General features: G+C 42.7%; 1 protein-coding gene across 7 annotated transcripts; it reads right to left on the bottom strand.

Moving 5' to 3' along the window:
- Positions 1-374: 374 nt before the first annotated feature.
- LOC130267492 (hepatitis A virus cellular receptor 1 homolog) lies at positions 375-22,202 on the bottom strand. 7 transcript variants are annotated; one of them, XM_056517372.1, is made up of 7 exons: positions 21,905-22,202; positions 16,077-16,412; positions 12,818-12,898; positions 12,392-12,450; positions 8,071-8,185; positions 5,275-5,311; positions 375-903 (listed from the first exon to the last, which is right to left on the bottom strand). In XM_056517372.1, exons 1-7 carry the CDS (start codon positions 22,149-22,151, stop codon positions 831-833), a joined length of 948 nt encoding a protein of 315 aa, XP_056373347.1. In that variant the 5' UTR covers positions 22,152-22,202; the 3' UTR covers positions 375-830. The 7 variants fall into 7 exon arrangements, with proteins under 7 accessions (XP_056373347.1, XP_056373346.1, XP_056373350.1 ...); XM_056517371.1 differs by lacking the exon at positions 12,392-12,450 and adding an exon at positions 10,981-11,039; XM_056517375.1 differs by having other exon boundaries at positions 12,818-12,895.
- Positions 22,203-22,793: the final 591 nt, after the last annotated feature.

The following is a 22,793-nucleotide window of genomic DNA, read 5'->3' as shown; positions in this document are numbered from 1 at the left end:
AGGAAAAGTTGCTGAGTTGCCCATAGCAACCAATCAGATGGCTTCTTTCATTTTTAACAAGGCCTCTGCAAAGTGAAAGAAGCAATCTGATTGGTTGCTATGGGCAACTCGGGAACGTTTCCTCTGGACGGGTTTTCATAAATCTCCCCCTAGATGTCTGGCTCTATAAACAAGGACCAACAGGGCGGTTACCACATTTACATGTACTGACAAATGGGGAGATCTATCAAAACACTGTCCAGAGGAAAAGTTGCTGAGTTGCCCATAGCAACCAATCAGATCGCTTCTTTCATTTTTGAAAAGGCCTCTGCAAAATGAAAATGAAAGCAGTGAGCGGATTGGTTGCTATGGGCAACTAGGCCACTTATTCTCTAGACAGGTTTTGATAAATTTTCCCCATTAATAGCTCCACTATTATATCAATAATTATGCAGTTTGGACAGCAAAAACCTGCGGCCATTGGCCAACGCATGGTGCTGGGGTCTAGTCTACGTGCGGTAGAAGCAATGTAGGACCATTCCATAACCGGAATCTGGACCAGGCCCGTTTTTGCTTCCCGTGAGTCACGGTCCACTCTTAGGTTGTTCCAAGGAATCCTCTCTTTGGGTAACCCCATAAGCCATTGCCTAATTTTCCTACCTCCTAAAACCAGCCTAACCATATGGTGTTACCATCTTTCACACTGAACATGAGCAATATGGCCGAAACCCCCAAGTGCCTACACGTTTCATGGTCCTTGTTGTCTTAATATACAGTAAATGCACGATTATCCTCCTTCTCCTGGTCAGATCCAAATGAGCGCAACAGGGTGTTTCTCTTCCCTAATTCCATTAGGTATAGATATTATCTGTGGTTTTGTGTCCTGCTTTTTCCAGAGCTTCCAAATTTACCACCGGCAATGTGCTGCAAAAACATAAGATTAAATAAATGTCATGGGAGATACAGTATATAAAGTGAGGGGTGGAATCACTTATGGGAGATACTGTATATAATGAGGGGTGGACTCACTTATGGGATATACTGTATATATAATGTGAGGGGTGGACTCACTTATGGGATATACTGTATATAATGAGGGGTGGACTCACTTATGGGATATACTGTATATATAATGTGAGGGGTGGACTCACTTATGGGATATACTGTATATATAATGTGAGGGGTGGACTCACTTATGGGAGATACTGTATATAATGTGAGGGGGGGGGGACTCACTTATGGGAGATACTGTATATAATGTGAGGGGGGACTCACTTATGGGAGATGCTGTATATATAATGTGAGGGGGTGGAGTCACTTATGGGAGATACTGTATATATAATGTGAGGGGTGGACTCACTTATGGGAGATACTGTATATATAATGTGAGGGGTGGACTCACTTATGGGATATACTGTATATATAATGTGAGGGGTGGAGTCACTTATGGGAGATACTGTGTATATATAATGTGATGGGTGGACTCACTTATGGGAGATACTGTATATAATGTGAGGGGTGGACTCACTTATGGGAGATACTGTATATATAATGTGAGGGGTGGACTCACTTATGGGAGATACTGTATATAATGTGAGGGGTGGACTCACTTATGGGAGATACTGTATATATAATGTGAGGGGTGGACTCACTTATGGGAGATACTGTATATATAATGTGAGGGGTGGACTCACTTATGGGATATACTCTATATATAATGTGAGGGGTGGACTCACTTATGGGAGATACTGTGTATATAATGTGAGGAGTGGACTCACTTATGGGAGAGACTGTATATAATGTGAGGGGTGGACTCACTTAAGGGAGATACTGTATGTATAATAGAGTCCACCCCTCACATTATATATACAGTATCTCCCATAAGTGAGTCCTCCCCTCACATTATATATACAGTATTTCCCATAATTGAGTCCACCCCTCACATTATATATACAGTATCTCCCATAAGTGAGTCCACCCCTCACATTATATATACAGTATCTCCCATAAGTGAGTCCACCCCTCACATTATATATACAGTATCTCCCATAAGTGAGTCCACCCCTCACATTATATATACAGTATCTCCCATAAGTGAGTCCACCCCTCACATTATATATACAGTATATCCCATAAGTGAGTCCACCCCTCACATTATATATACAGTATCTCCCATAAGTGAGTCCACCCCTCACATTATATATACAGTATCTCCCATAAGTGAGTCCACCCCTCACATTATATATACAGTATCTTCCATAAGTGAGTCCACCCCTCACATTATATATACAGTATCTCCCATAAGTGAGTCCACCCCTCACATTATATACAGTATATCCCATAAGTGAGTCCACCCCTCACATTATATATACAGTATATCCCATAAGTGAGTCCACCCCTCACATTATATATACAGTATCTCCCATAAGTGAGTCCATCCCTCACATTATATATACAGTATCTCCCATAAGTGAGTCCACCCCTCACATTATATATACAGTATCTCCCATAAGTGAGTCCCCCCTCACATTATATATACAGTATCTCCCATAAGAGAGTCCACCCCTCACATTATATATACAGTATCTCCCATAAGTGAGTCCACCCCTCACATTATATACAGTATATCCCATAAGTGAGTCCCCCCTCACATTATATATACAGTATCTCCCATAAGTGAGTCCCCCCTCACATTATATATAGTATCTCCCATAAGTGAGTCCACCCCTCACATTATATACAGTATATCCCATAAGTGACTGCACCCCTCACATTATATATACAGTATATCCCATAAGTGAGTTGATTCCTGAAAATAGCTCTTTGCCATGAGGTGCCATGTTGATCTTCCTGTGACCAGTATTAGAGAGTGTGAGAGCGATAACACCAAATTTCAGCCATCAGCTCCCCATTCACTCCTGAGTTGTAAGTTGTAACACTAACAAGTCACATGACACGGGCGAGGGAAAATGGTCAAATGGGCCCAATTTTTACATTTCCACTTAAGGGTGGAAGACATGTCGAAATTTGAAATGAATGACAGTGACACATAAATGAGCACAATCCGCAGCATTTCTGACACAAAAGTATTTTCTGCTTGGATTTCTGGGTATTTTCACAGCAAAACCCCCATGTGTGAGCGCCAACCTTTGCAGAAGATAGAAGATTATTCGTGTTGCACCACAAATAGGTCAATCAGAGTCCGACACAGCGGCAACACAGGAATTTGTATCCTACATGTAATGTGCCGCCAATGTCTATTGGTGTAACCTGAAAAAGAACTTCAAATCACCTGTATAATTCTAAACCTTGTTGACATTAAAGATGATGTCCAGCCACACGACATGCATTAAAAACAGAATAAGAACAATTTGCTCAAGCAAAAGGAAGACGCGTTTCCAGGCACACACCCTGGCTTACTCATAATACCTAGAGACCATATGAGGGCATTAAATGGGCCCTTTATTTGTGTATGAGGTATTCTTACTGTGTGGGGGGCACTATGTATGGTGCACAGTAGAGGCACTTATATTGTGTGGGGCACTATCTGTTTGGCACTATTTTATTGTGGGTAATTATACTATAATGGCACTATAATGGAACTAAAAGTTAATCAGAATGGAAAGTTTATGTAGAGGGTGCTGGAAAAGCACGGAGCCAAAAAATATTTGGGCCACAAGCACTGTAGACATGTTGTGGCTGGAAGAAGTCGTCATGGCGGTCTAGGCCCAATGAAGAAGAAAAAAAGTGAAAGACTTTGATCAGAGAAAATGTTTCTTGTACTCACTGGATGTAACTGCACTGTAATCACTTATACTGTGCAGAGAACTGGTATCTATTACTATATGGTCACTGTGTAACATTAATATTGTTCTTTGTATAGTGGTTTAGAATCAGTAAATTGGTCACTATGTGGTGGTAAAATGTAGTCCTGGTGTGACTGTATAATTAAGTTATACTATGATGTTATACTATTTAGTACCGTGGTTATATATAGCCCTGGTGTGGCGGTATTATTTAGTTACAACAGTGGAAATATATGGTCCTGGTGTGGAGTTATTCTTTAGTTACACTATGATAGTATTATTTAGTTACAACAGTGGTAATATATGGTCCTGGTGTGGCGGTATTATATAGTTACAACAGTGGTAATATATGGTCCTGGTGTGGCGGTATTATATAGTTACAACAGTGGTAATATATGGTCCCGGTGTGGCGTTATTCTCTAGTTACACTGATTGTATTATTTAGGAAGTACAGTGGTAATATATGGTACTGGTGTGGCGGTATTATTTAGTAACACTGTGATGGTATTATTTAGTGACTACAGTGGAAATGCTGTATATAGTCCTGATGTGGTGGCATTATTTAGTTACACTATGATGGTATTATTTGTTAGTACATTAGTAATATATGGTCCTGGTATGGCAGTATTATTCAGTTATGCTATGATGGTATTATTTAGTTAGTAAAGTGGTAGTGGTGTGGTGGTATTATTTAGTTACACTATGATGGCATTATTTAGTAAGTACAATGGTAATACTTTATATAGTCCTGGTGTGGTGGTATTATTTAGTAAGTACAGTGGTAATATATGGTCCTGGTGTGGCGGTATTATTTAGTAACACTATGATGGTATTATTTAGTGACTACAGTGGAAATGCTGTATATAGTCCCGATGTGGTGGCATTATTTAGTTACACTATGATGGTATTATTTAGTAAGTACAATGGTAATACTTTATATAGTCCTGGTGTGGTGGTATTATTTAATTACATTATGGTGATATTATTAAGTTAGTACAGTGGTAATATATGGTTCTGGTATGGCGGTATTATTTAGTTACACTATGACGGTATCATCCAGTTAGTACAGTAGTATTATATGGTCCTTGTATGGCAGTATTATTTCTATTCTTTTCAAACCCCCCTCACCTTGAGAAAATTCTGCGTAGGAACAACATGCAAATTATTTATTTATTGATCGTAATGTATAACCGTAATATAGGACACTCCCTGTAGTGGTGAATACAATTTATATCTATGCAGGGGATCTGGAGTTTTGTATCAGTAAAACGCAGCTCTGACCAAATATTAACACATGATGTGGAGGTTCACTTTACAATTTATCCTGAATTGGTCTGCATAGGAGCTGTATACCCAAAACGATTAGAAAAAAATAGTATATGGACTATTTATAGAGTCGCAAGTCAGCAATTTAGAGGCACCAGAACGGTAAGAAATACTAAATTGTAAAGGTTTACACTCCCTATGATAATCCTTATATGTTATTTACCTCTCTGTTATTGTCTTCTTACCACTTTTATATTTATCTGGAAAAAGATATATATGTAAACACTTCAGTCATAGAATAGTTCACATTGATAGGTCTTTGTATTAAACAGGGTGTCTCCAGCTGTTGCAAAACTACAATTCCCAGCATGCCCGGACAGCCTTTGGCTGTCCGGGCATACTGGGAATTGTAGTTTTGCAACAGCTGGAGGCACCCTGTTTAAAAACAGTATCACCCCTCAACTCTATTCAATAAATCCAGCTAAGCTGCAGTACCATAAGCAACCCATGCACAGGGGTGGCACTGTTTCTGTAGTATAGCAGCCATGATTCTCTACTGTCATAGAGTCTTTAATATCAGTCTTATATGCTTCTGGTAAGTAAGTAGATTACTTTAAAGGGGTACAAATGTTTTCAAATCAACTGGTGCCAGAAAGTTAAACAGATTAGTAAATGACTTCTATTAAAAATCTTAATCCTTCCAGTATTTATCAGCTGCTGTATGCTCCACAGGAAGTTGTGTAGTTCTTTCCAGTCTGACCACAGTGCTCTCTGTCCATGTCAGGAACTGTCCAGAGCAGGACAGGTTTGCTATGGGGATTTGTTTCTACTCTGCACAGTTCCTGACATGGACAGAGGTGTCAGCAGAGAGCACTGTGGCCAGACAGAAAAGAACTACACAACTTCCTCTGTCGCATACAGCAGCTGATAAGTATTGGCAGGATTAAGATTTTTATATAGAAGTGATTTACATATCTGTTTAACTTTCTTTTTTACTGGAGTACTCCGTTAATATATATATATATATATATATATATATATATACATATATATATATATATATATATATATATATATATATATATATATATATATGGATAAGTTGGCCGGCACATACTGATACCAAACTATTGAATGAACTCGGCATACAGGTGCACGCTGCTAGGCCAAATATACACAAGCAGGAGAATACAGCAGCACACTGCTAGCACAAAGATACAGATAAAATATGAAATGCTATATTGCTACATAGAAAAATGAAAAATTGAGGTGCTTCGCTCACAAATTTAGCCAAACTATTGCATGGACCCGGCATACAGGTGCCCGCTGCTAGGCTAAATATACACAAGTCTCAAACCTTACAAGGCTGGTAACTTACTGCACAGAGGCACATTCATAGTGTAGGGTCCGTCCCAATGAGGTCACCTTATCGCCGTGGGATGGTCCAAACTATTTGGCCAAATGGGGAGCGAAGCACAGGGCCGCCATCAGGGGGGTACAACCCATACACTAGTAAGGGGCCCAGAGCTTCAGGGGGGCCCGGCCGGCCCTGTGTTGTTGTTTTTTTGCTTGTCAGTGAGTGACTGTGTCTGTCACTCACTGACCGCTGGGGGCCCGCCACTGTATGCTGTTTGCTGACTGATTGACTGACTACATACAGTCAGTCAATCAGTCAGAATCCTTTGAAAATGCTGCGGGCCCCCTCACACGCTGGGTCAGCGCTACTGGGGAACCCGGTGCATATATGACGGGGCAACCAGTCTTGCCCCGTCACTAAACTGCTACTTACACCTGCCTTTGGGTACTTGCTGGCGGAGGTGCGCGTGGTGAGTGACGTCATCGCAAGCGCCTCACCGGGACGCCGGCGTCCTGCGTGGCGCATGTGATGTCACTTACAGTGCGCACCTCCGCCAGGAAGTCTTCGCAGGCAGATGTAAGTAGCACAGGCCGTGTGAGTGTGTGTGTGTGTGTGTGTTGGGGGGGGGGGCCCTAACTGATGTGGGGGTGCTACCTGATGTGGGGAGGCTACCTGATGTGGGGGTGCTACCTAATGTGGGGAGTCTACCTAATGTGGCGGTGCTACTTAATGTAGGGAGGCTACCGGATGTGGGGGTGCTATCTGATGTTGGGAGGCTACCTGATGTGGGGAGACTACCTGATGTGGGGAGGCTACCTAATGTGGGGGTGTTACCTAATGTGGGGAGTCTACCTAATGTGGCGGTGCTACTTAATGTAGGGAGGCTACCGGATGTGGGGGTGCTATCTGATGTGGGGAGGCTACCAAATGTGGGGGTGCTACCTAATGTGCCGGTGCTACTTAATGTAGGGAGGCTACCTGATGTAGGCATGCTATCTGATGTGGGGAGGCTACCTGATGTGGGGGTGTTACCTGATGTGGAGAGGCTACCTTATGTGGGGAAGCTACCTAATGTGGGGAAGCTACCTAATGTGGGGAAGCTATGCTACGCTACCTAATGTGGGGAAACTATGCTACGCTACCTAATGTGGGGAAACTATGCTACGCTACCTAATGTGGGGAAACTATGCTACGCTACCTAATGTGGGAAACTATGCTACGCTACCTAATGTGGGGAAACTATACTATGTTACCTAATGTGGGGAAACTGTGCTGTGCTGCCTAATGTAGAGAAACTGTGTTGTCTACCTAATGTGGGGAAACTACAATGTTAGGACCTAATACTATACAGCTGCACAGAGGGATCTAGGGGGGCCCAGACTACAAGCTGTGTAATGGGCCCCAAAATTTCTGATGGCAGCCCTGGTGAAGCACCTCAATTTTTCATTTTTTTCATTGTAGCAATATAGCATTTCATGTTTTATCTGTATCTTTGTGCTAGCAGTGTGCTGCTGTATTCTCCTGCTTGTGTGTTTGTATATGTGTATATATTATTTATATTTATTTAATATATATTAATACATTCATACCCCACCAGGTCACATTGTCTTGTCCGACGTGAACCCCATTTCTCTTATCATTTTACATAAGTGAATTACTCACACAGGAATATGATGACTCCTATCAATGTGATAAGGAAAAGTGTTACAACAATGCTGGGAATTACAATACTGGTGGTGGATGTGGATTGCGACTTGTGTTCAGAGTTTCCGGTCACCTATAAACCATAAAAAAAGGACATTTTGAATCTATCATAGAGAAAAGCGCTGCGACATTACATCATCATGGTTTATAGCGGTGACCATGGCTTTTGTGAACAACTTCCCACAAAAGAATCCCTAAAGCCTTATAGAGCTGGGATCTTTGGTGCTGACTGACAAGGCTGCCCCCTTTACCTGCAGAACTCCCCTGGACAGGACAAAGTAGTCATCAATGAACGTTTATTGCCGGCCTATAAGGGGATCTCGTGGGCTTTTTCCAAGCAGGACCTAAAATGACCTCTTTGTTCAAACTACAAGTGACAAAAATGGCCTGAGGACGGTCTAATTCAGGTCCGGGATACGCGGTTACTGCTTGTCTCCTCCTCCCTACATAATAGTTACCGCTACTCCTCCCCCTTTCCCTCCTCTACCCAATCCCTCATTCTGTCACTTTCTCACTGAACATTTTTTTGATGCTCATGCCCTCTGTGTCAAATTTTAGAAATTTTTTTTTTTTCAAATCAACTGGTGCCGGAAAGTTAAAGGGGTACTCTGGTGGAAATTTTTTTTTTTTTTTTTTTTTTTAATCAACTGGTGCCAGAAAGTTAAACAGATTTGTAAATTACTTCTATAAAAAAAATCTTAATCCTTCCTGTACTTATTAGCTGCTGAATACTACAGAGGAAATTATTTTCTTTTTGGAACACAGAGCTCTCTGCTGACATCACGAGCACAGTGCTCTCTGCTGACATCTCTGTCCATTTTAGGAACTGTCCAGAGCAGGAGAAAATCCCCATAGCAAACGTATGCTGCTCTGGACAGTTCCTAAAGTTCCTGAGATGTCAGCAGAGAGCACTGTGCTCGTGATGTCAGCAGAGAACTCTGTGTTCCAAAAAGAAATGAATTTCCTCTGTAGTATTCAGCAGCTAATAAGTACTGGAAGGATTAAGATTTTTTTTATAGAATAGATTTTTTATTTTTATAGAAGTAATTTACAAATCTGTTTAACTTTCTGGCACCAGTTGATTAAAAAAAATAAAATTAATAAACTGTTTTCCACCAGAGTACCCCTTTAACTTTCCGGCACCAGTTGATTTGATGCCGGAAATCACATCGTGTTTCTTAAATCCGAATCTAGGGCTGGGCAGTATGACCAAATGTGTGTATTACGGTATTTTTGTAACTTTTGGAGGTTCCATGGTATATAACGGTATTTCCTCCCCGCCCCCCAAAAAAAAATTATCAGCCCATCGCTGCCCCCATCGGGGTAAATACTCACATGTCACTTGCAAGCGCTGCCCTCCTCGTTCTGTTTGTTGCGGCCGACGGCGCTGACACTCTATAGCTGTATCCCTATGCCCGGGCTGCAAAAGGTAAACAAAATAAACCAACGCACGTTCCTACGTCGGCCTTACGCTGGGGACGGGAACGTTGGACAGCCGTCAGCCTATCACCGGCCGCAGCGATGTTCCACCTCGGCCGGTGATAGGCTGAGCCCACTGTCACGTAAGGAGCTCTGGACGGCTCCTTACATGACAATGGGCTCAGCCTGTCACCGGCCGAGGCGGAACATCGCTGCGGCTGGTGATAGGCTGACGGCTGTCCAACGTTCCCGGTCCCAGAAAGCAGGTGAGGCCGGAACCGGACCAACGGGAGGTGAGTTAAAGTTCTTTTTTTTTTGCAGCCCGGGCATAGGGATACCGTACACTATAGAGCAGTGGTCTTCAACCTGCGGACCTCCAGATGTTGCAAAACTACAACTCCCAGCATGCCCGGACAGCCAACGGCTGTCCGGGCATGCTGAGAGTTGTAGTTTTGCAACATCTGGAGGTCCGCAGGTTGAAGTCCACTGGTATAAAGTGTCAGCGCCGGCAGCCGCAACAAACAGGAGGAAGAGGAGGGCAGCGCTTGCAGGTGACATGTGAGTATTTACCCCGATAGGGATAGCGCTGGGCTAATAATTAATTGGGGGGACAGCGCAGCGCTGGGCTGATTCATTCATTCCCGAGGGGGAGGGGCCATACCGGTATTGCGGTATGGGTTAAAATTCATATCGTGCAGCACAAAATTGTCAGTATTCTGTATTAACCGATATACCGCCCAGCCCTATCCGAATCCCCTGCTGGTGATTTGGCTGGTGATTTGGATTTTTTTCCAACCCCCCACCCATAGCTGCCTAAACTGCCTTATGGTAGCGCTGGCCCTGGGTTTGTGATTGATATCTGTTCTGTATATAGAGGTGAGATCCATGGTAAATCTGTAACAAAATCCTCATGTAGCACCTGTGGTTTTTGCTGTATATTCGAACGCACCTGCATAAATACATTCTTGTGGAATCACAATACAGCTCCCATCTTCTGAAGAGTGTAGGATGAGGCCCTGATTAGAGATGAGCGGACTTACAGTAAATTCGATTCGTCACGAACTTCTCAGCTCGGCGGTTGCTGACTTTTCCTGCATAAATTAGTTCAGCTTTCCGGTGCTCCGGTGGGCTGGAAAAGGTGGATACAGTCCTAGGAAAGAGTCTCCTAGGACTGTATCCACCTTTTCCAGCCCACGGGAGCACCGGAAAGCTGAACTAATTTATGCAGGAAAAGACATCAACTGCCGAGCCGAGAAGTTCGTGACGAATCGAATTTACTGTAAGTTCGCTCATCTCTAGACCTGATCTTACAACTCCATATATCTCAGGTTTCAGGTTTTGGTGGAGTTCTACTTTAACTGATCGAAGCCATTTACTATAACTTTAGATTTTTTTTTTTTTTTATTGCTTTTCACCTAAAACTAAGAATTGTGAATAGATGCGGGATACCTGTGAGGTGAATGAAGTTGTCCTGGTTGTAAGAGTCACAGGATTGTGGGAAACATCATCTATAAAGAGAACATTTTAAAAAAAAACTCTGCCCAGGCAAAGGCTTAAAGGGGTACTCCGCTGCTCAGCGTTTGGAACAAACTGTTCCGAACGCTGGAGCCGGTGCCAGGAGCTCGTGATGCCATAGCGTCGCCAACTCATTACGTCACGCCCTGCCCCATCAATGCAAGTCTATGGGAGGGGGCGTGGCAGGAGGTGAGTTAAAGTTCTTTTTTTTTTGCAGCCCGGGCATAGGGATACCGTACACTATAGAGCAGTGGTCTTCAACCTGCGGACCTCCAGATGTTGCAAAACTACAACTCCCAGCATGCCCGGACAGCCAACGGCTGTCCGGGCATGCTGAGAGTTGTAGTTTTGCAACATCTGGAGGTCCGCAGGTTGAAGTCCACTGGTATAAAGTGTCAGCGCCGGCAGCCGCAACAAACAGGAGGAAGAGGAGGGCAGCGCTTGCAGGTGACATGTGAGTATTTACCCCGATAGGGATAGCGCTGGGCTAATAATTAATTGGGGGGACAGCGCAGCGCTGGGCTGATTCATTCATTCCCGAGGGGGAGGGGCCATACCGGTATTGCGGTATGGGTTAAAATTCATATCGTGCAGCACAAAATTGTCAGTATTCTGTATTAACCGATATACCGCCCAGCCCTATCCGAATCCCCTGCTGGTGATTTGGCTGGTGATTTGGATTTTTTTCCAACCCCCCACCCATAGCTGCCTAAACTGCCTTATGGTAGCGCTGGCCCTGGGTTTGTGATTGATATCTGTTCTGTATATAGAGGTGAGATCCATGGTAAATCTGTAACAAAATCCTCATGTAGCACCTGTGGTTTTTGCTGTATATTCGAACGCACCTGCATAAATACATTCTTGTGGAATCACAATACAGCTCCCATCTTCTGAAGAGTGTAGGATGAGGCCCTGATTAGAGATGAGCGGACTTACAGTAAATTCGATTCGTCACGAACTTCTCAGCTCGGCGGTTGCTGACTTTTCCTGCATAAATTAGTTCAGCTTTCCGGTGCTCCGGTGGGCTGGAAAAGGTGGATACAGTCCTAGGAAAGAGTCTCCTAGGACTGTATCCACCTTTTCCAGCCCACGGGAGCACCGGAAAGCTGAACTAATTTATGCAGGAAAAGACATCAACTGCCGAGCCGAGAAGTTCGTGACGAATCGAATTTACTGTAAGTTCGCTCATCTCTAGACCTGATCTTACAACTCCATATATCTCAGGTTTCAGGTTTTGGTGGAGTTCTACTTTAACTGATCGAAGCCATTTACTATAACTTTAGATTTTTTTTTTTTTTTATTGCTTTTCACCTAAAACTAAGAATTGTGAATAGATGCGGGATACCTGTGAGGTGAATGAAGTTGTCCTGGTTGTAAGAGTCACAGGATTGTGGGAAACATCATCTATAAAGAGAACATTTTAAAAAAAAACTCTGCCCAGGCAAAGGCTTAAAGGGGTACTCCGCTGCTCAGCGTTTGGAACAAACTGTTCCGAACGCTGGAGCCGGTGCCAGGAGCTCGTGATGCCATAGCGTCGCCAACTCATTACGTCACGCCCTGCCCCATCAATGCAAGTCTATGGGAGGGGGCGTGGCAGCCGCCACGCCCCCTCCCATAGACTTGCATTGAGGGGGCGGGGCGTGACATCATGAGGGGGCGGGGCTATAGCATCACAAGCTACCGGCTCCAGCGTTCGGAACAGTTTGTTCTAAATGCTGAGCAGTGGAGTATCCCTTTAAGCAAAAAAAAAAGATACATAGGGTCTACTTACATGTCTGATACATGGACTTTCGGGTAGCTGTGATATGTGTATGAGAATTGGGGATTTTGGAGGTAGATTCTGCGTTTTCTGCTGGTATGAGAGAAAAAAATACAATATATTTATTTACACTTTTCTGAAGAAAAATGGAGAATTTGAAAAAAACAAACGGAGAATTCACGTGGACACTGCGAGGGTAAAGATGAAAAATTGCAGAGAACACGTGACCTTTCCTGACATTTCTATTTAAGTAAATACAGTGGTCCCTCAAGTTACAATATTAATTGGTTCCAGGACGACCATTGTATGTTGAAACCATTGTATGTTGAGACCAGAACTCTATGGAAACCTGGTAATTGGTTCTGAAGGCACCAAAATGTCATCCAAAAAATAGGAAAAAGTGAGGATTAAAGAAAAATAAGTAGATAATTAATATAGATAAAGCAAATCCTTACATATAAAAGTAATAAAGATCTGCTGGGAGCTGTAAGCACTGTCTATGTCAGGGTTTCCCAAGCAGGGTGCCTCCAGCTATTGCAAAACTATAACTCCCAGCATGCCCGGACAGCCGTTGGCTGTCCGGGCATGCTGGGAGTTGTAGTTTTGCAACAGCTGGAGAAACCCTGGTTGGGAAACAATGGTTTATGTAGAGGACAGGAGCTTCTTCAGGGTCCTGTACAGTACACACAGTGTCCCAAATGGAGCCGCCCTTACTTGGTGTCCAAAGGAGCAGCTAACCCTGGCACAGGTAAGGAGTAGTACAGAACTTGTAGTTCCTCCCTGTACTGTGGGGGGCGCTACCAGACACCAGTCAGTGCATAAACTTCAGTAATACAGGTAAAGAGTACAGAACATGTAATACCTCCCTGTACTGTAGGGGGCGCTACCAGACACCAGTCAGTGCATACACTTCAGTAATACAGGTAAAGAGTACAGAACATGTAATACCTCCCTGTACTGTAGGGGGGCGCTACCAGAGACGCAGTCAGTGCATACGCTTCAGTAATACAGGGGTCTTACCAGTGAATGCCCATTCTGATTGGTCAGTTCCTCCAGTTGTGACACGTTTCGCAGATCTGGACTGTCGTTAGCATTGTATGTTGAGTCTGGTTTCAAGTTACAATGGTCCAGAAAAGACCATTGTATGTTGAAACTATTGTATGTTGAGGCTATTGTAAGTTGAGGGATCACTGTACTTGTATTTTTCACAAAATAAAAATTTCAGATCTAATTTCTTACTCCGCATTGTGCTATTCCACGGATACCACTAAAAGTGTAGTAATAGATAACTGGTCACCGTTCCTCTTGTTAAAGGAGTGAAAGTGTTAAAGTTTAAAAAAAACACATAGCTGGTGTTGAGTAGTGTTGAGCACGAATATTCGTAATGCAAATTTTTGTCGGCACTTCGCGATTTCACGAATATTTAGAATATAGTGCTATATTTTCGTAAAGGCCGAATAATTCTTTTTTTTCACATGCAAATTCTTAGGCAAATTTTAATGTGAATTTTCCATGCAAATTTTTTTGCATGGAAAAAAAAGTGAGAGAACATAGCGAATATGCGGATTTCGCGAACATAGGACGCATAATCGTCAATATATTCGTGAAATATTGCGAATTTGAATATGGCCCCTACCGCTCATCACTACACATAACACATAAAACATTCTCATAGGGAGGTGGAGGGGGGGGGGGGGGGGGGTTCCTTGCTCTGGATCTTCATATCTTGGCCAGAGTGGGGAATGGTTATAAAGATCTTCTGTAGCTCTGGAGGAGCCATCCTGTCCTGCATCACACAGACATCCCATTTATTTGAATTGGCACTGTGAAATGCCAAATTTGTCCTGTGCCGGCGCTGAAGAATGAATTGTTGAAAGTGGAGAACCCCTTTATTCAGTGTTTGGCAAAGTTACTTGGGCATTTTGGGGCACTGCAACTAAGTACTATACAGTTATATTTTAAAGAGTACCTCTCATCAAAAGTTATTTTTATATTTTATAGTTTAATATATATATATATATATATATATATATATATATATATATATATATAGATTAAGTTTGTAATTGGATTCTATTAAAAAAAATTCTTTCTTTCATGTATTTTTTACTTTTGAAATTTTGGCCACCAGGGGTCTCCCTAGGAGTTCCTGTTTCCGTGATTTCGGACTCACGCCGGCCTGGCTGCTGAGTCCGAAATCGCTTACTAAGCGCAGCTCCTCGGGAGCGAGCGCAGTGTGCGAATCCCTGCAGCTCAGTCCTCTGACGTTCCTCCTCTCTGTATGGCACGTGTATAGCCAAACAGAGAGGAGAAGACTCAGGCTGCCGTCCCTGCCCTGTACTCAGCCTGTATGCGCGCTCCCAAGAGGGAGCGCAGTATACAGGAAGAAGGGCGGAAGCCGGCCCTGGCAGGCATCAGATGACGTCACGCCTGCCAGGCCACGCCTTCTTCCTCCCCTCGCACACAGCTCCAAACTGAGCTACTGAAGATAGATGTAAAAAGGTATTTACTGGGGGTTTACACTTGAAATAATCACAGGGATAGAGATAGTTAGGGGAGGGGGATTAGGGAAAGTTTAGCTGATGATGGGTACTCTTTAAAGGTGGTCTATATAATCTCCTATCTAATCTCCTATTTTCATTCCATTCTCCACACCCTTGTTTCCTAACATTATACACATGCCAACATTTTCACTTCCTATTAAAGGGTACCTCTCATCAAATAAACTTTTGATATATTTTAGATTAATGAATGTTGAATAACTTTCCAATAGAATGTTAATGAAAAATATGCTTCTTTCTATTGTATTTTTCCCGATCAGTCCTGTCAGCAAGCATTTCTGACTCATGCTGGAGTCCTAAACACTCAGAGCTGCCAGCCTGCTTTGTTCACAGCCGAACGGGCTGTGAACAAAGCAGGCTGGCAGCTCTGAGTGTTCTCCTTTGTGAACAAAGCAGACTGGCAGCTCGTAGTGTTTAGGACTCCAACATGAGTCTGAAATGCTTGCTGCCAGGACTGGTAGGGAGACCCCTAGTGGTCATTTCTTCAAAGTGGAAAATTAAATAGAAAGAAGCATATTTTTTAATAACATGCAATTGTAAAGTTATTCTGCATACATTAATCTATAATATATCAAAAGTTTTTTTGATGAGAGGTACCCTTTAAACTAGAATTGACCCCCTTTCCCAGCGACCATATAACAGCTATTTGTCCAGCCATCATATTCCATATGCTTTGACTTTTCCCACACAGGCCCAAAATAATGTCTCACCTTCTTGTATCTTCACTTCCACCTTTTTTTTCCGATCATTGAATTGCCCAGGGATCTCCACATGGCAGCAGTAGGTTCCCTTATCTTCTTTAGTGGCCCCGGTGATGGTCAGGGACACGTCCCCCTCACTTATATCCCCCAGTAACTGGTATCTGTCAGATTTCCTCTCGGTCACATTTTGGCCATCAGTCTTGATAATCTCTTTATTACAGCCAAACTGTGAGCAGTCGCCTCGTTCCCAGCACATGGAGCGTTGATCCTTATGAGGCGTATAGGTGCAGGGTAGGGTCAATGTGTCATTCATCGAACCTGTCACATCTTCTGATATTGTCAAAACTGGGGAGGGGGAAACTTAGTGTTTAGACTACACAATATCCAAAAACAGGATTATAGTAAATGACTATGTTCACATTCATAACCAACATATCTGACACCCCGGACTCCCCCGGCATCCCAAGGCCAGACCACATACCGGTAACAAAAAATATATACCCCATATGATAAATGTAAGTTGATATTTTGGCCAAAATATGCAAGCTCAAAACCCACATCAAGGGTTCTCAGTCTATTGCAAATCCCTACAATAACATTGGAGAAAACAAACAAACAAAAAAAAAACGGAAAGAAAGGAACATAAATCACAGAAAAAGACCAGACTTAAAGGGGTACTCTGTTTCAAATGCTGAGCAGCGAACTGTTCTGAACGCTGGAGTCGGGAGCTTGTGACATCATAGTCCCGCCCCCTCATGACATCACGCTCCACCCACTCAATGCGAGTCTATGGGAGGGGGTGTGACAGCCGTGAACAGCTGTCACGCCCCCTCCCATAGACTTGCATTGAGGGGGCGGGGCTATTACATCACGAGCTCCCGGCGCTGGCTCCAGTGTTCGGGACAGTTTGTTCCAAACGCTGAGCAGCGGAGTACCCCTTTAATGGTTGAAGGTTACTGATACAAGGGCAGGCTAGGCACCTATTGCCATTATAATGCAGATCGACCACAATGCTATATAAGGGGAGGTCACATAGGTGCACCGGTGCAAGAGACTGAAGTGGGTTGCGATGTTGAAGTGGGTTGCGAGCTTGCGTATTACGGCAAAAAATATCAACTAATACCTCATGTTCATCATATGAGTAGCATTGTATATTCACTATGTACATTAAGTGTATCTGTTCTACTGAGAATGCCATTATGTATAAAGTTGTACAGTTTGTATAAAATGTATAGGACCTTCCTTGGTCATGTGATCTGTAATCACATGATATACCCAAAGTTCCAAGGGCACAGGTACCCCAATGGGCTTTAGTCCAGCCCCCTAGTATATAAGGGGCTGTAGTCTCTTAATTCCCTCTCTTAGGGGGAAATTTATCAAAACCTGTGTAGTGGAAAAGTTGCCCAGTTGCTTATAGCAACCAATCAGATCGCTTCTTTCATTTTGCAGAGGCCTTGTAAAAAAAAATAAGAGGGGACCTGATTGGTTGCTATGGGCAACTAGGCAACTTTTCCTCTGCACAGGTTTTGATAAATCTCCCCCTTAGTTCCTGACATTGAAGAAAGCACAAGGTCCTGTACTATCCAAGTTCATCTCAGCGAGGCCAAAGCCTAAAGACCAGCAGCCACTTCTACAAAACCAGTGCCTACTACCCAGCTAAAGTAATACTAGTAGCACAGTGGCCTGCTGCATTATCACAATAACTACAAGTCCAAGCAAGCCAGAGAGGTTCCGTGTCCAGGTTACCTCTGTAGAAACTGCCTAATTGGAAAGACTGTTCTCCACCTATTCTAAGTAAAAGTTCAAGTTGCTTCAAAACCTTGCTGTGGACCTTCATTCATTGCATGCCGTTTTTTGGCTGGTTGTCGGCAGTGCCCTATACCAAAACAACCACATCCTGGCGTCACGAACACTAGTAGTTAACAACATCTTGCCCCCAGGGTTAATTCCATTAGATCCCGCTACCTACACTGCAACACCTCGTGGTCACCACAAGTATGTATATATATATATATATATATATATATATAGTGATCCCTCAACTTACAATGGCCTCAACATACAATAGTTTCAACATACAATGGTCTTTTCTGGACCATTGTAACTTGAAACCAGACTCAACATACAATGCTATGGAATCTGCGAAAAGTGTCAATGGCTGGAAGAACCGACCAATCAGAATGGATATTTCGCTGGTAAAACCCCTGTATTCCTAAAGTGCATGCACTGACTGGTGTCTGGTAGCGCCCCCTACAGTACAGGGAGGTATTGCATGTTCTGTACTCTTTACCTGTATTACTGAAGCATGTGCACTGACTGGTGTCTGGTAGCGCCCCCTACATTACAGGGAGGTATTACATGTTCTGTACTCTTTACCTGTATTACTGAAGTGTATGCACTGACTGGTGTCTGGTAGCACCCCCTATAGTACAGGGAGGTATTACATGTTCTGTACTCTTTACCTGTATTACTGAAGTGTATGCACTGACTGGTGTCTGGTAGCACCCCTATAGTACAGGGAGGTATTACATGTTCTGTACTCTTTACCTGTACCAGGGTTAGCTGCTCCTTTGGACACCAGGTGAGGGCGGCTCCATGTTCCTTTTTTTAGGACATTGCATGTTCTTTACAGGACCCTGAAGAAGCTTCTGTCCTCTACATAGACCAGTGTTTCCCAAAGAGGTTGCCTCCAGCTGGGAGTTGTAGTTTTGCAACAGCTGGAGGCACCCTGGTTGGGAAACACTGAAATAGACAGTGATTTACAGCTCCCAGCAGATCTTTATTACTTTTATATGTAAGGATTTGCTTTATCTATATTAGTTATCTACTTATTTATCTTTAATTCTCACTTTTTCCTATTTTTGGATGACATTTTGGTGACTTCAGAACCAATTACCAGGTTTCCATTGAGTTATGATCTCAACATACGATGGTTTCAACATACAATGGTCGTCCTGGAACCAATTAATATTGTAACTTGAGGGACCACTGTTAGTGTTGCTCACGAATATTCGCAATGCGAATTTTATTCGCGAATATCGCATATTCGCGAATTCGCGAATATTCGCGAATATAGCACTATATATTCGTAATTAGGAATATTCATATTTTTTTTTCTTCATTTTTTTCACAGTACTGTGTGAATTTTCGCATATACGAAAATTAGTGTGCGCAAATATTCGCATATGCGATTTTTCGATTATTTTAATTTTCGTATATGTTAATTTCCGCATTTGTGAAGTTATCGCTTATGCGAAAATAGAACGCGAATATTACGAATATGCGAATATTCGCGGATATATGACCATATTCGCGAATTCGAATATGGCCTATGCCGCTCAACACTAACCACTGTATATATATATATATATAATGTATAACTATTATGTGGTCTGGCTGTGATGCTGGGTTTGGCAAGGGTGTCAGTGCGTTGCGGGGTGCACTCACATGTTGTTGGTGATCGAATAGTATGGGCGTCACTTATAGGTTGTAAGCCAGTAGTGTTGAGCGGCATAGGCCATATTCGAATTCGCGAATATTCGCGAATATATGGGCGAATATTCGTCATAGATTCGCGAATATTCGCATATTCGTTATATTCACGATCTCACACAGTAGTATTACAGCCTTCTTTACACTACACAAGCTGGAAGCAGAGAGGGATGATCACTGTGATGTGTACTGTGAAGAAAAAAAAAAAACGAATATTCGTAATTACGAATATATAGCGCTATATTCGCGAAATTCGCGAATATGCGATATTCGCGAATAATATTCGAATTGCAAATATTCGCGAGCAACACTATAAGCCAGCATGGTGCACTACACGTTTCCATGTAACTGGCACCCCGTGTATGCCTTATCTGTGTGCAGCTACAATACTAAGCAGTTACCCCACTCATGAATAGTGTTGCTCGCGAATATTAGCAATTCGAATTTTATTAGCGAATATCGCATATGCGCGAATTCGCGCATATTCACAAATATAGCGCTATATATTAATAATTACGAATATTCTTTTTTTTTTTTTTTCACAGTACACATCACAGTGATCATCCCTCTCTGCTTCCAGCTTATGTGGTGTAAGAAGGCTCTAATACTACTGTGTGAGACCGGTGTGTGAATTTGCGCATGTACGAACATTTGCATAAGCATATTTTCGCCAATGTCATTTTTTGTATATGCGAATTTTCGCATATGTTAATTTTCGTACGCGCGAATATTCGCATATGCGAAAATGAGAATATTACGAATATTCGCGAATATGACGAATATTCGTCCATATATTCGCCAATATTCGCGAATTCGAATATGGCCTATGCCGCTCAATACTACTCATGAATAGTAGGGTTTGAGTGGTTGTTCATTAGTATTTTGCACCTGTGCGACCTCCCTTATATAGCATTGTGGCTGATCTGCATCGTATTGGGAATAGGTGTCTAGCCTGCCCTTGTGTCAGTTACCATAAGTGTGTCCAATTTAGATAAAGGTCTGGAGAGAACCACAACCTGAGAAAAAGGACGCTTCTCCGTAATGATGATTCCAGACTTCAGAGTAGTAGAAGCAAAATAGCGTTTTATTTGTACAAAACTGGAGTGACAATACGTTTCGAGGGGACAGCCCCCCTCTTCCTCAGTAGTGTTGAGCGGCATAGGCCATATTCGAATTCGCGATATTTCGTGAATATATGGACGAATATTCGTCATATATTTGCTAAATTCGCATATTAGTAATATTCGCGTTTTATTTTCGTATATGCGAACATTCGCATAAGCGAAAAATCGCGTATTCAAAAAAATAAGCGCATGGGAAAATTAGTATAAGCGAAAATTCACGAATGCGAAAATTAGTATATGCGCAAAAGCGAAAATTAGCATATTCGAAAATTAGCATGAGCTAAAATTTGCATATGCGCAAATTAGCATATGAGAAAATTAGCATATGAGACAATTAGCATGTGTGAAAATTAGCATAAGTGATAATTCGCAAATGCAAAAATTAGCATAAGCGAAAATTCGCAAATGCGAAAATTAGCATATGCGAAAATTAGCGTAAGCGAAAATTCGCAAAAGCCTTCTTTACACCACACAAGCTGGAAGCAGAGAGGGGTGATCACTGTGATGTGTACTGTGGAAAAAAACAAACAAAAAAAAAAAAACGAATATTCGTAATTACGAATATATAGTGCTATATTCGCGAATATTCGCGAATAAAATTCGCATTGCGAATATTCGCGAGCAACACTATTCCTCAGGTCATGTGGGGGACACTTAACATGGCTTCCTTTTATACTGAAAAGAAAGCCCGTGAAAACCTGCAGGGCCCCGGGGGCAGGACCAAGTGACGTAATCACTGACCCACGTGGAGGCTCGCAGGAATGTAAACAAACCTGCACACGTGTTGCTAAAAAGTCCATTTGTGACAGAAATAATAAACAATCTTCTGGGTTACAGTCTTAGTTCATATACCGTAGCGTTACAACATATCTAATGTCATTTTGATAGGATTGGTAATTGTTTGTTGCGGGAGCGCAGCCTGCAATGTACTAGGCAACTGCGCTCCGGCGACACTAGTCAGCGGTGATCAGCTGTGCTCCGCGGCACTCGGCAGCGGAGGGCAGCTAACATAGGTATAGTGCTGCGGCACAATTTAGATAAAGCACAAGGACGACCTGGTGTCATCCCCTTTCCTCAGGGACCACATAACAGCTACGGGTCCTGACCCTATAATTCATATGTATTTACTTCAACCACACAGGCCAATAATTGGGGTTTTCCTGTCTATAATGAGATATACTGTATCCTACACTGCAAAAAGTCAAGTGTACAATGTCTTACCTTCGTTCATGTTCACATTCATCTCTTTTTTTAGGTCATTGAACCATCCAGGGATCTCCACACGGCAGCAGTAGGTTCCTTCATCTTCTTTCGTGGCCCCGGTGATGGTCAGGGACACGTCCCCCTGTCTGATGTTCCCCAGTAACTGGTGTCTACCAGATTTCCTCCAGGTCACGTTCTGCCCATCAGTCTTGATGATCTCATCATTACAGCCATACCATGGGCACCAGCCTCGCCCCCAGCACATGTGGTATCGACCGCCACGAACAGAATAAGTGCAGGGCACATGTAATATACCATTCACTGATCCTTTTCCTGATGCCGCCAGAACTGTACAGGGGAAAAGTTTTATGTTTAGACGACACAAGATACAAGAACACAGGATAATAGTGAATGTCTGTGTCGTCGTTTCCCATCGTTTTGTGTACACAGCACCCTGCAGACCTATGGATTCAATAAAATGTCAGCAAATTTTGGATGCTAACTTGATGCTAACTGTGAAAAAGCTGAAGTTAAAGAGAGGATGGCTTCTACAAATGGATAATGATCCTAAACACACCTCGAAATCCACGGGGGATTACATCAAGAGGCGTAAACTGAAGGTTTTTCCATGGCCTTCACAATCTCCTGACCTCAACATAATTGAAAATCTATGGATAGACCTTAAAAGAGCAGTGTGTGACAGACAGCCCAGAAATCTCAAAGAACTGGAAGACTTTTGTAAGGAAGAATGGGCAAAGATACCTCAAACAAGAATTGAAAGACTCTTGGCTGGCTATAAAAAGCGTTTACAAGCTGTGATACTTGCCAAAGGGGGCAGTACATGATATTAACTCTGCAGGGTGCCCAAACTTTTGCAGACGTCATTTTTTTGTTTTCTGTTATTTTG

This window comes from Hyla sarda, chromosome 4, assembly GCF_029499605.1.
Source record: "Hyla sarda isolate aHylSar1 chromosome 4, aHylSar1.hap1, whole genome shotgun sequence".
Taxonomy (NCBI): Eukaryota; Metazoa; Chordata; class Amphibia; order Anura; family Hylidae; genus Hyla; species Hyla sarda.
The sequence above is the reverse complement of the archived record's forward strand: the minus strand, read 5'-3'. Positions and strand labels throughout refer to the sequence as shown.